We start from the raw sequence: 13011 nt of genomic DNA on the forward strand, positions 1-13011 counted from the left end.
TTCCCACAGCAGCTGGGCCCTGGCCAGGACTCCAGGGAACATAGGTAAATAATGATCTCAGGCAGGGGCTAGCAAAGTTTCTGTAAAGGGATAGATGCCAAATATTTTAGATTTTGTGGGAACACATAGGTCTGCCACATACTCTTTTGTTTTAGATTCTGGTAGTTGTTTTTCTATGACTTTCAAAATGGAAAAACCATTTTTAGCATGTAGGCCTCAGGCCAAATCTGGCCCCTAAAATCCTGTCTTGCCAACTTTAATGTACGTTAACAGCACTGTTGAGGTTTAACTGGCACATAGTAAACTGCCCATATTTAAAATAGACAATTCTGTAAGTGTGCATATATCGACATGCCTAAAGCCATCACCACAATCAGACAGTGGACACATCCACCTCGCTCTCACCCACCCCAGGCAACCACCCACCTGCTTTCCGTCGTTTTGCATTGGTGTGAATTTTCTAGAGTTTTACATACCCAGAATCATACTCTTTTTTTATGTTCTGCTCTCACACTCGGCATAATTATTTTGAGATCTGCTGTGTTATTGTGCAATAATTCATTCCTTTTTACCAATCCTTCATGCATACAAGTGAGGACACAGACCCCAGAGGTGCCCGCCCAGAAATCATGCAGCGGGCAGCAGAGCTGGCCCAGAGCCCAGCTGCCTCCTGTGCTGGGTTTTCTTTGCAGGGCTCTTGCTGCTAATGTCACCACGGGCTCTGAAAACCTCTAGCAGCGGTTCTCAACCTGTGGGTCACGACCATCAAAAACACATATAGCATATCAGATATTTACATTATGATTCATAATAGTAGCAAAATTACAGTTATGAAGTAGCAACGAAAATAATTGTATGGTTGGGGGTCACCACAACATGAGGAACTGTATTAAAGGGTCGTGGCATTAGGAAGGCTGAGAACCACTCTGCAGAATCTGCGTAGGCATGGCTCCAATCCTTTTCCTTCAAACCCTCTCTTCTATGTTCCAGGGACCAGCGAGCACAGGGCAATGCCCAAAGCAAAACACATTCCAAGTCATGTCCCAGGATCGCCAGGTCAATCGCGTTTGATGAAATCAAAAGGAGACTAGCACCTATTATGTTGAGTAAAGCAAAATCAATTTCTTCCCTCAAAGAGCTTATAGTCTAGCAAGTAAGCAGAGACCGACAGAAAAAGGTAAATATGTGATCACAAAAGGATTAAAATTACATGAAAGGAAGAGGATGCTGTGATAGGGATGAGGAGGGGTGGTAATTGGTTGAGGGCACGTGTGTGAAACAGGGTGGCCTTAGGAAACAAGGGCTGGGGCAGAGAAGGGCAGCCTTAATTTATCCAAGAAAAGGTGATCCCACAGCATGCATAACTGATTTATTGTTTCCGTTTTCTAGGAAAATCCAAAAAACTGCCAGAAGCACCCAGGAAGAAGCTGCACTTGGTTTCAAAATGGAAATGATACAATGTGAAGGCCAAGTCCACAGAGGCATGCAAACTGTTTTCTTTGAACGGGTGCAGAGGGGAGAAGCCACTTGCCTTTTTTTAAGAGCTCACACCTCCCAAAACCAGTACCACAATCCATTCATTTCAAAATTGAGCTGAGAAATGGGAACACTCAATGTGTCCTTATTTTTTTTGTTGTTAATTCTCACCCGAGGATATTTTTTCCGAGAGTGGAAGGTGGGGAGGGGAAGAGAGACAGAGGGGAGAGAGAAACATTGATGTGAGAGGGACACATCGATTGGTTGCCTCCCACATGCCCCCCGCGCCCCCCGCAACCAGGGGCAGGGATGAACCTGCAACCCAGGTAAGTGCCCTTGACTGGGAATCAAATCCATGACCCTGAGGTATATGGGACAAACTCTAGCCACTGAGCACACCAGGCAGGGCCCAACATGCACTTTTTAATACAAGTTGGGCTGAAAGTCAGTTGAATGATGCTCTATTAACATGGCAAATTTTGATACAAAGATGTACAAATTCATGGGAAGACTACAGATAACCTGTAGAGAGACTATCAATAACCATTTATAGTCTAGCCTGATTTTATTTTACTTGAGAGGATTAAATGTGGAGTAACATACGTAGGAAGAAAATCTTATTTATCAGCCCGCGTTTCAGCATCTCAGCACCACTGGTATTTTGTGCCACATATTCCCTGTTGTGGGCAGTCCTGTGCCCTGTTAGATGTTTAGCAGCATCCCAGACCTTAGCCCACTAGATGCCAGTAGTACTTCCCCCAACAGTCAGACCTGCCACATGTCCCTTGGGGTGAAAATGCCCCTAGTGGAGAACCTCAGTACTAAAGGAAGACAGAATTCTAGCCATTATAGCAAAGAGAGTTAGTATCTGGAATTAAATCTGCTTCCATGGAAAAGGGCCGGTTTCATCGTCTCTTCTGCACAGTTAGCATTTTAGAACTGAAGGCGGGTCACAGTTCTTTACCTTTTTCTGAACACGGATCTGAAAACCCACAGCAGGGAGTCCAGACCCTGTCCATCACATGTGCTGCCTTCAGTGGCCTGACTTCTAACTTCCTCAATGAGCAAGACATGAAAATGTGAGACCAAAGTTCCTGACCATTCAGAAAGCAATTACCTTTTATGTTTAGAAAGAGGCAGGTTTTGAACTCTTGGGAGTCTGTTCCCTCCTACACAAACACATCCTCAAAGGTAATTATGATATTCGCATACTGCCTGTAGAAAAGATCTGCACTTCATGTCGATAGGTCACACTGCAATCGGTTCCTTTCCTGTCTTACCTTCCCCAGATGTGCTCTGGAAACCATCCAGGAGCACCAAGCGCCCTCTGGGGCCCAACAGCCCAGCGCTTTTGGAAAACCTGGCTCAATCTGTGGCCAAGAGAATGTTGTTTTTGTTCAAGATCTCCCTGAGCGAACGGCCCGCAGTCAGTCCTGGCAGGCATTTTCCTTTCCCAGTTAATGGAAAGCTGACCAATGTGTGTACTGACTACAGCCGAATGGATGCGAAGGCCTGCACTCCCCAGGCAAAGGGAGCGCCTGTCTTTCCATATCATCTCACAAAAGGCAGAGGCGAAGACTTGGCAAAGGTCTGTGCAATGCTTTGCTCCGGAAAGAAACCCAGCTTCTGTGGGAACTGGCTTTCGGAAGCAAGTACAGGATGTGAAAGAGGCTGTAATGTGTCACTCCAACACGCAGGGAGCGAAGGGCTGTGCTGGGCAAACGGTGTGGAGGAGCTGGGACAGCCTTTACCAGACACTCAAACTCAGAGCAACCAAATCCATGTCTTGTTTACTTCTAAGCAGATTAGAAGCACTGGGCACTGGGCTTGATTACTCCCTGGATCAAAGTGAAGTGAAATTAACCAACAAGTCTTTTCAAGCAGTGAGCGAGAGAGAGAGGCGGACACGGACTGACTCACCTTCCAGAAGTTGTCCACTTTGCCGTACACGAGGGACTGGTTCTGCCTCTTGATCTCGTTGATGTGGTGGACGTCGCTGGAGTTCAGGTGCTGCTCCACCACAAAGCCCAGGAAGCTATTGTCTGGGGTGTGAGCTGATGTGGAAGGAAGAGCAGGGTGGTTAGGATTCAATCAGCAAGGAGCACGGCCGTTACAAACTTAACACAAGCCGTATCGCACACAACTGAATGTGTTCCTCGTACCCGGTTCTGTCTTCACTGAGAGTAATTCTCTTCCAGATGGATTAACCTGAGCCAAATCCTGCTTTTTTTTTTAGTGGAAAATGCATCTAAAAAGCATTCAGCTGTGTGCTCTCCTCTTTCCTGTTTCCTCAGAACAAGGCTACTTTACTCCTGACAGAAACACCCTCCTCTGGGCTTTACCACTAGTAACCAGAACTCTGTCGGGAACAGGACTGAATCAGTGGTTCTCAGTAGGGTTGGGGGTGCTGTCGGGGAGCCCTACACACCCTATTCAGATTCCAGCTGTGTTCACCGTCCAGGTGGCTAAGAGGAGGTTTGGGGACAAAACCAAACATCATCATCCCAACCCTCTAAGAATTACTAGTGAAAGGCATCATCAAGGGGCTGTAAGAACTGATGAACGGAATGAAGAAAGAATAGAAGGTGGATGCCACTGGGATGTGAACCACCCTGAACAGCCAACCACCCAGAGACAGTGTCTAGTCTACAACAGGACAGACTGTGGAAGAGAAGAGGCGGTTTCCTCTGGATCTCTCATAATTCGAGTTCTAAAACTTCACCAGTTTTAATACCTGACAAGGAGAAATGCAGCCCCTACCCCTTGTCAGGCATTTGTCTCTTATGCCTACAATTTTAAAAGAATTTCCCCTGAAGACAACAATCAGAAAACAATTCTCTCTGGATAAAAAGATCCTCCTCTCCTGGACATCCATTCTGTCCAGAGAAACATCGGCCCCAGGCTGTTAAATGAAGCCACCACTCGGACCCACGCTGACTTGCACAGAGCAGCTATAAATAACTTAAGCAGATCGATCCTCGACATTCAGTAAAATCCACCCAGCACATATTCATTCAACACGACCTCTTTCAACCAAATGGAGGAAGTGGGTTCCTTTGTCTGGCTCCTTTTCTCAGAACTCAGGAGCCCTTTTCCTGGCAGGGAGCCAGCTCGGCAGCCCTGAGGGGGGCAGGGCGGGCACAGGGAAGGCCTGGGGATCTGAGGCTTAGGACCCTCTCTCCAAAGCCTGGAGTGAAGATGAAGGAGGGAGGGAGCTTGGGCCCTCTCTCTAACACTCAGAGTGAAGATGAAGGAAGGCGCCCTGGCGGGAAGCCTGAACTGAGGGGATGAAGGGGCTGCACACATACTGCGTTATCACCATCCAGTCTCCCAGGCTTTTGCCTAATGGGGGTGACAGAACGAGGAGATAATGGGGTTGTGACTGGGGAGTTGCGATGGTCTTGCCAATCTGTTATTTCATTTCTGTGTTTTTGAACAAGTGCCCAGAGGCGATGGCACTGGCTGCAGTTGGCTGGAAAGTAAATTACTGAATAAATTCTACTGCCAACAAGAGGCCATCGTTGCTGGTGACTTTTTTGAGGAGCTGTAGGGGAGGGGACTGAAGGCACCCAGGGCAGGAAGTGAGCCCACTGCACTCAGAAGGCAGCTTCAAATATTTGGTTTGTAACCCTTTGGTTAATTGTAAAAAATCTGAAATAGGATCTTGACACCTTTGAGGCTGTGATTTTTATCTTCAGGAAATTTATGTGGTGACCAAAGCTTCATGCTTTGATATCTGTCTCTGTAATTCAGTGATCTAGTCCCTGTGTGGGCACTTTCTGAAAAAATATGAAACAATCTATAGCATTGGAAACAATAGGTTTTATTTCGTGTTAAAATACACTCAGGTGTAGTCAAAAATAAAACGATCATCACACCCCAAAAAGAAAAAAAACAACTCATACGTTTTTATATTTTTGTGTCCAAGATCTCTCTAGGGCAGCAGTTGCCAACCTTTTGGACCTCAGAGAGCACCAGTGGTCCGCAGACCACCAGCTGGCAACCGCTGCCCTAGGGCACAGTCTGAATAGTGAGAGGGATGGCAGGCCTTTGTTGCACTGTGACCATAATTTGGTGCTACATCAACTCTGACACTGTATAAAGAAAGAATTACAAAGACCACATCTCCTCTTAGTTCTCATCCGAACACTTTATTTCACCTCCTTTCTCGTGTCTGGAGATGTGAACTTGAGGATCAACCACCAGCAAGTGCTCCACCACATGTGATGAGAATGGTCCGATCCTCCGTGTTCCTTCCCAGGTACCATGGACCCTGCCACAGGACCCTGGGTGTCTGCAACAGGGCTGCTCAAATGCACCCACCCAACAGGCAATTTGGACATAACAGCAGGGCAGGCCTAGGTTACTTCCAAGGAGCTGGCCGGCAGCTGGGTACTGCAGGGTGCTGTATCAAAAGCCCAAGTACAGGCTGATGCTACCTGAAATGACCTTTTTGTGGAGATCCGCGCTTTGCCTTTTTGCTCTGCCTTAAGATGAGAACACAGACTTTAGCTGTGTTGGGCGGGTTTCTAAGAGAAGGTATTTACATATTTCAAGGGAAATCAAAGAAATCCCATCACAAATAGGATATAGGAAATCCTGTACTTTTGGAAATCACTCTGTCCCAGGAGATAAACAAAAGTGCTTTTTAAAAATATGTGTTTTTATTGATTTTAAAGAGGAAAGGGAAGGGATATATAGAGAGAAACATGAATGATGAGAGAGAATCATTGATTGGCTGCCTCCTGAACACCCCCTCCTGGGGATCAAAACTCTAACCCGGGCATGTGCCCTGACCAGGAATTGAACCAGTGCCCTCTTGGTTATGGGTCCATATTCAAGCACTGAGCTACACTGGCTGGGCAACAAATGGTTTTTAAAGGAAGGCTGATATTGGAGTTCTGACTACGTGCTAAGTTCATGAAAACCCGGTAACATGTTTGTACAGATGGGAGGACAGAGAGAATTACTTAAACTACCCATGTCTACACACCACAATGCTGGGATTCAGAGCCAGACCAGCTGGTTCCAGAGCCCAAGCTCCATAAAGCACTTTTAATATGTAGCCTCGTAGTCCAAATAATGTATTTTCTGAGCTCTGTGAATTATAGTGTTAAACATGCTATGGAGGAAAATAATATTATAAGGTAGACGGAAATACACATGAAAGACTCAGGGAAAAATATATCAAAGATGCATCCGTTTCTTCAGCAATTTATACCATCTGTAGGTAGGACCCAGCTGGGTTTTTTACATCTATAAATTAGAGGGACTTGCTAAATATTAACAACGGTCTTAAAATAATTTAGGACAAACTTTTTTTTTATTAAGAAAAGCACTATTTTAAGCACTTTGGGAGTGCTTATTTACAAACGATTATAAACCAGTTTGATGAGTTTCCTGAGCAAATTATGGTGATGACTTCTCTTAAAAACTGTTAGTTTAGCTTCAATAATTCATTCAGTGGCAAACATTTTAAAGCACTATTTCTACAACCAGGGTATACGCTAGGTATTGAGGGATTCCAACCAAAGGATGATTTTCTGCCCTCACAGAACTTACTACTCCTGAATAAGTGAGGTGTACACTATACGTACACCATGCAGTAACAATGTCCTCTTCTTCAAACGTAATTCAAAAATTTTATTAAGTCAAATGGATCTTTCTTTCAGTGGCATAAATCTCCAAGGTCTGTTTTTCCACCAAGACCTCCAAATCTCTAAGAAGTGTAAATATTCGCTTTAACAGGTGTCAGCTGGTCTTTGCTTGCAGCTGGCCCCACAGTGTTGGAAACCCCTGCCTCCAGGTCACCGAGAGCAGAGACCCCAGAGTCAGCCTGGGCCCCTCCCTCAGCCAATCAGCAAGGCCTGAGGATTAGCTTCTCAAAACTCTCTCAACTCCTCCCCTCCTCTCTTCACCATTCTTAGCTCTGGCCTCATCAATTCTTACTAAGGTTTCTGCAATAGATACATTTTCTTTTTCCCGAAATAGAAAGGTGTTTTTTTTTCTTGATTATAATAGAAATATACCCTCAGTGTAAAACTTTTTTTCAGGGAACAGAGAAAGATAATAAGGAAAATAAAGATGTCATCCATCATCTTACCACCTAGACATAACCACTGTTAATGGGCTTTTCCCCCTAGACTAAGGGATCTTTTTTTATCCTCAAATCAAAATTGGATCCTATTATACTTATTCTTTTGGGAACTTTCTTCACTTAAACAATGTGCTACAGGTGCCTTTCTGGGTTAATAACCACAGCTCATCGCTGCTTGCTAAAGCAATACTTCAGTGGGTGACTTATCTCGTCAGTCACAATGCCACGTGTTGGGCTGCCAGCATTACTCTGTAGAACTAACCGGCCTTCTGCCCAGGCCATTCGAATCTTTTTCATTCAGACAGAATCATGACCCCTCGGCTGTCCCCACTCTCCCTGCCTCTGAGAATAGGGTACATAATCCAGAGGGCTCCACCTGACCTGAGCTTAGTTGAAAGATGGGTTTATGATCCAAGTCCCACCAGTCACAGTTGCTCTAGGACCAGTCAGAGCTACGTTTGAAGTCACTGTCCTCCTGCTCCATTCATAGAGATGGAAGTCAAGAGCTATAGATGCCATCTGTGTGTCTATGTGAGGACAGCTGCCTGAGAATAATGCCAATCCAGAGAAATGGAGCCAAGACATGGAGAGAATAAAGACATCTTCCAAGCCCCAAATTAAGCTGTCTAAAGCTGCTTTCGACAATTCCCAGTGGGAAGAGCCAATAAATCCTTGTGATCAAGTCTAGATGACATAAATCCTGCTTGATACACCCTACCACAGACGTTTAAGATAATTCCAATTCTTGATGATCTACATGTCTCCCCATCTGGACATAAGCTCAATGAAGGGAGCTTCATTCATGCCTGTCAGCTCACTGATATAGTCAACGCACATCACACAGATCACTGAACCCCTGTAAACTCTGTTGTGAATGTATAAGTAGTCTCTGAATCTCCAGCCTTGACCCTTTCCCTCTGCTCCCTCACTCTAATCCATCCTCTGTGGTGCCTGACCACGTGGTCTTTGAAAGGAACACGTGAAGATAGCAGGTTCCTGCGGAGAGACGCCGCCCCCTTCAGGATGAAGCAGGGCGCACACCTATCATTCAGCTTCATTGCAGGTCACCCTTCCACCAATGCTGCTCTTCCACAAGACCTTCTGGGGGTTCCCAAAGCCATGCTTTCCCGTCTTACCTCATGCTGACATCTGTCTGGCACATCTATCACTTCTTCCTCCCTTTAAGTCCCAGCACCCATCACCTTCCAGTTGAGGGATTTCCGCTTCCTCTCAGATCATGAAGAGTTAGAGCCCCACCACACACCACCATCTGCCCTGACAGACTGCAGGCTCTCTGAGGACTGGGCCATGTTTAAGTGTCTGTGAATTCCCAGAGTCCAGTAGAAATACAGCAAATATGTTTTGAATGCATGATTAAGTCAATGAGGAATGCTTAATTAGCTGATGAGATTGATTTGTAGGTAGATCTCTATTACAAGGCAGCAGTGGCTATGCCTAAACTACTTCTACCATCATGCCCTTTACACAAAAACCCCAAAACCAAAGCCTGTTTTTCAAGGCAGCTCATCACTCTATCACAGAACCTAGCTCAGGTCTGGTATAAGTGATCAATAAATATTTATTGAACTGATAAATCAACAAAAAGTTGATGTTGGGAAGAAGGGAAACAAATTAGTAATACAAACTTAAAATCCTAACATCACAGTTGTTTTAAAATACATTTTTATTGATTTCAGAGAGGAAGGGAGAGGGAGAGAGAGATAGAAACATCAATGATGAGAGAGAATCACTGATTGGCAGCCTCTGCCATGCCCCCCCAGTGGTGATGGAGTCTGCAACCTGGGCATGTGCCCTGACTGGAATAGAACCATGGCCTCCTGGTTCATAGGTCGATGCTTAACCACTGAACAACACAGGCTAGGCACATCACAGGTTTTTAAATATCTTCACTCATTTAACATCAGAACATTTATTGAGCACGTACTATGAACCAGGCAACAACTTAGAAGCTGATGATATACCAGTGAACTGACAAGCATAAATGAAGCTCCCTTCATTGAGCTTATATTCAGGTGGGGATACAGGTAGTAAGTAAATAATGTTATAGATAAAAAAAGAAATAAACACAATTGGTTTGGTGATCAATACTGAACTCTAGCTAATGGTATCATGCTAAAACATCTAAGGATTAAGTGTTCTTTTATGCATAATAAAGGTGAACTGATGGATGGAGAGAACTGATGGATATTCATGGATTGATATGTCATAGAATAAAGCAAACTGTTAATTGTAGAGTCTAGGTGGTGGGTTTCTACTGTATATTTCTCTCACCTTTTTCATATATTTGAAAAATGTTGTTAAAACAAAGGAAGACTATTGCCTGCCATCATATTCACATTGTTGATTCTAATTTCTACGATAATGAAACTGGCATGATATAAAAAACTTTATTGAAAAATAAAGATACATCACACAAGAAGTAATCTGGTCTTTAAAACTGTACAAAGACAATGAGTGATGTTTGCTTTGAATTTTACCAAAACTGACTTTTTTGAAATGGTAGTGGTACCTGGCTCTTTGAGAGACAGAAGGCTGGGGAACTATTATAAATAGCTGAATTAAAAAGACAAGTGCCTGAACAGTTGGCAGAAGCACACTAGAGTAAAATTTTCAAGTGTCAAAAAACAATTTATGAGCAATGGACTCCTGAGAGAACATCGCACGTGAAGAGACTTTGGCTGTAGAAGAAACTGCAGGCTGATCCTATTATTCACTGGTCTGCACAGCAGTGGGAGCCCTCCCGGCCCAACTTAAAGGCCAAAAGGGCAGTTTAAATCACAAACAGCCCTTTGCTTGTCACGGCCTAAAAAGAAAACCATACATGGAAGCAACTGACCCTTAGCTGAAGCTAACAGATCTGCCCCTGCCGTGAAGGGGAAGGCTCGTTTCTAAAACACTTGCTTTTTGCCCAGCCAGCATGGCTCAGTGATTGAGCGCTGACCAATGAACCATGAGGTGGAGATTCAATTCCTGGTCAGGGCACAAACCTGGGTTGCGGGCTCGATCCCTGATGTGGGGCGTGCAGGAGGCAGCCGATCAATAATTCTCTCTCATCCTTGATGTTTTTTTTTCTCTCTCTCCCTCCCCCTTCCTCTCTGCAATCAATAAACTATATTTAAAAAATAAATAAAACTCTTGCTTTATCAGGCAAAAAATAAATAAAAGTCTTTGTCAACAAGCCACTACTTCAATCTGATCCTGCATATACATGTGGGTGGAAGTTCAAGTCCTTGGAGAAATAAGAGTTAGAATGTCAATGACAATCAATATGATCTGAACAACTCTTTAAACCTAACCACGTGCATGAGTTCTGTGGGGAGACAGAGAGAGCAACATGAACCTAGGTGCCTCAGGAAGGTTCTGGAATATGAAATCTGTGCGACACTTCTTACTCTTCCCTATCTTCTTGCATGGACTAAAAACAGAATAGGCCTTAGCATTCAATTTAATTTAATTTAATTCAATCAATAAATATTTTCTGAATGCCTGCCATGTGCTAGGCATTCTTCAACATGTTGGAATTTTAGATTGAAGAAAACAGACAAAACCCTTACTAACACATGCCTCAGATTATAGGGGGAAAATAATAAACAAAAGTAAGCGCAACATAAATGCTGGCTGGTGATATAGTTATGGAGGAAAATAAAGCATTTACAATGGGGGAGTGAGCCAGAGTTAATCTCACTGAAGTGACATTTGAATTAAAGACCTGCATGAGATAGGGAAGTCTAAGGAACAACTAAGAATGTTCTGGAAGACGGAACAATCAATGCAAAGGTCCTAGAGTAGGAGTGTGCCCGGGCCATCCAAGAAACAGCAAGGAAGCTAGAAAGCGGTGAGCAAAACAACACACAGTAAGAGATGAAGCCAGGCAGGTCGTGGGCTGGACCACACCAGGCCTTGAGGCCACTGAGGCCACTGGGGTGTCATGATCTGACTTACATTTTAATTCACTTCATTTTGTAGTTGGGTGTAATTGTTCTTTACTCATTAATTCAACAGATATTTATCACCAATGAGGTTACCGCTTCAGGCACTGAATTATGCTCAAAGGCTCACAGAGTGGAATCTGGGCTGGAACACAGGTGCTGTGAGAGCCTCAGAGACGACAGCCCGGCTCAAGAGGGAAAGCTTTCCTGGGGACGTGTGCCTCCCGAAGGATGAGTAGGCGAAGGGGAGTGAAGGAGAGAGGCTTCCAGACAAGGGAGCAGCATATCAAACAGTCTGGCTGGCAGAGAGAACTTGGCACCTAAGAGCCAAGAGGAGGCAAGACAACACCTGAGGTGGGCAGGAGCTGGATGGTGCCGGAATCCTGACAAGGAGGTTCGGAACTAGGACCTGGTGTCCTCTTTAAAGACTCCGTGGTGTGTTCACTGGAGCAAAGAGAAGATGAGGCCAGACAAGTATGTCTCAATCTTTCTACCATGAGCATCGGGGAAGAATGACCTGGGCTGGGGAGTGCTGTGTTCAAATCCAGCTCTGCACTTACAGTTCTGGGCAGATTACTTTAAACTTCTGGGGCTTAACTTGAATAACAGGGACTAAATGAGATTATGTATGTCAACTATAGGCACAAAGCTGATGGCCAGTAATGAATGACTTGGCTCCTCTCTCTCACCAAATCCTAATCCCAATTTGATGAACTGGCACAATTAGTTCTTCATCTGCAGCCTTTTAACAAAAAGGCCATGAACCCTTTCCCAACACTTCACCTAGAATCTCAAAGGTGAGAGAGCATAGGAGTGCTAAAGGGACATAAGCTGGAGACCTGGAAGGCTTTATTTTGCAGTCACCATGAAGGTCAAGAGTGAGGCATTCGCTCCCCTGCACTGCTTTCCTTTCCACGAATTTTGCCCAGGGAATGGGTTTTTGTCAGCTGTCTTAGTATCTTCCCTCCTCCTCTGCATAACCTTCTGCTCTACCCTCCACATCTCCCTTACTATGAAATGGGAGACCAACCATCTGGTTTGCATGGGACAGAGGATGTTCCCATGATGCAGCCATTTGCCTTGAAAACTGGGATGAGTTGGTCATCCTTACTGTGAACCGACACTTTCACGTCTCCCCATCCCCCCCACAGAAGTGTGACAGAACAAACAGGATGTGCTTTGCCTCGATGTTGAGGTCCACTCTTCCCCATTCAACAAAGCTGCGATGTCTAAAGTGGAGGTATAATAAAGCCTTAATTTTGATCATATGCCTCCTGCCCCATAAGGAAGAAACCTGGAGAGCAGACCCCTCAGCATCCCGCATAGCCCAGCACACCGTGCCTGGTCAGTGCAGACACTGAACAAGTGGTAAAAGCAACAACCCCAAAATATTCCAGTCCAAGTCTTCAATTCACTCCCACAATGAATAGCAAATGAATTAGGCTTGGTCACTTCTTAAGCCCTTGTTAAGGAACAACCTTGGGGAGA

At 44.7% G+C, this 13011-nt stretch overlaps 1 protein-coding gene across 2 annotated transcripts in view; it reads right to left on the minus strand.

The window, feature by feature from the left end:
* MGAT5 (mannosyl (alpha-1,6-)-glycoprotein beta-1,6-N-acetyl-glucosaminyltransferase) overlaps positions 1–13011 on the minus strand; it is a 333468-nt gene that overhangs the window by 101740 nt on the left and 218717 nt on the right. For both annotated transcript variants that reach the window (XM_015566532.1, XM_006767746.2), the window contains one exon: positions 3397–3530. In XM_015566532.1, coding sequence (XP_015422018.1) covers positions 3397–3530 — 134 coding nt within the window. The remainder of the gene's footprint in view (positions 1–3396; positions 3531–13011) is intronic.

Source organism: Myotis davidii, unplaced genomic scaffold, assembly GCF_000327345.1.
Source record: "Myotis davidii unplaced genomic scaffold, ASM32734v1 scaffold923, whole genome shotgun sequence".
Classification (NCBI taxonomy): domain Eukaryota; kingdom Metazoa; phylum Chordata; class Mammalia; order Chiroptera; family Vespertilionidae; genus Myotis; species Myotis davidii.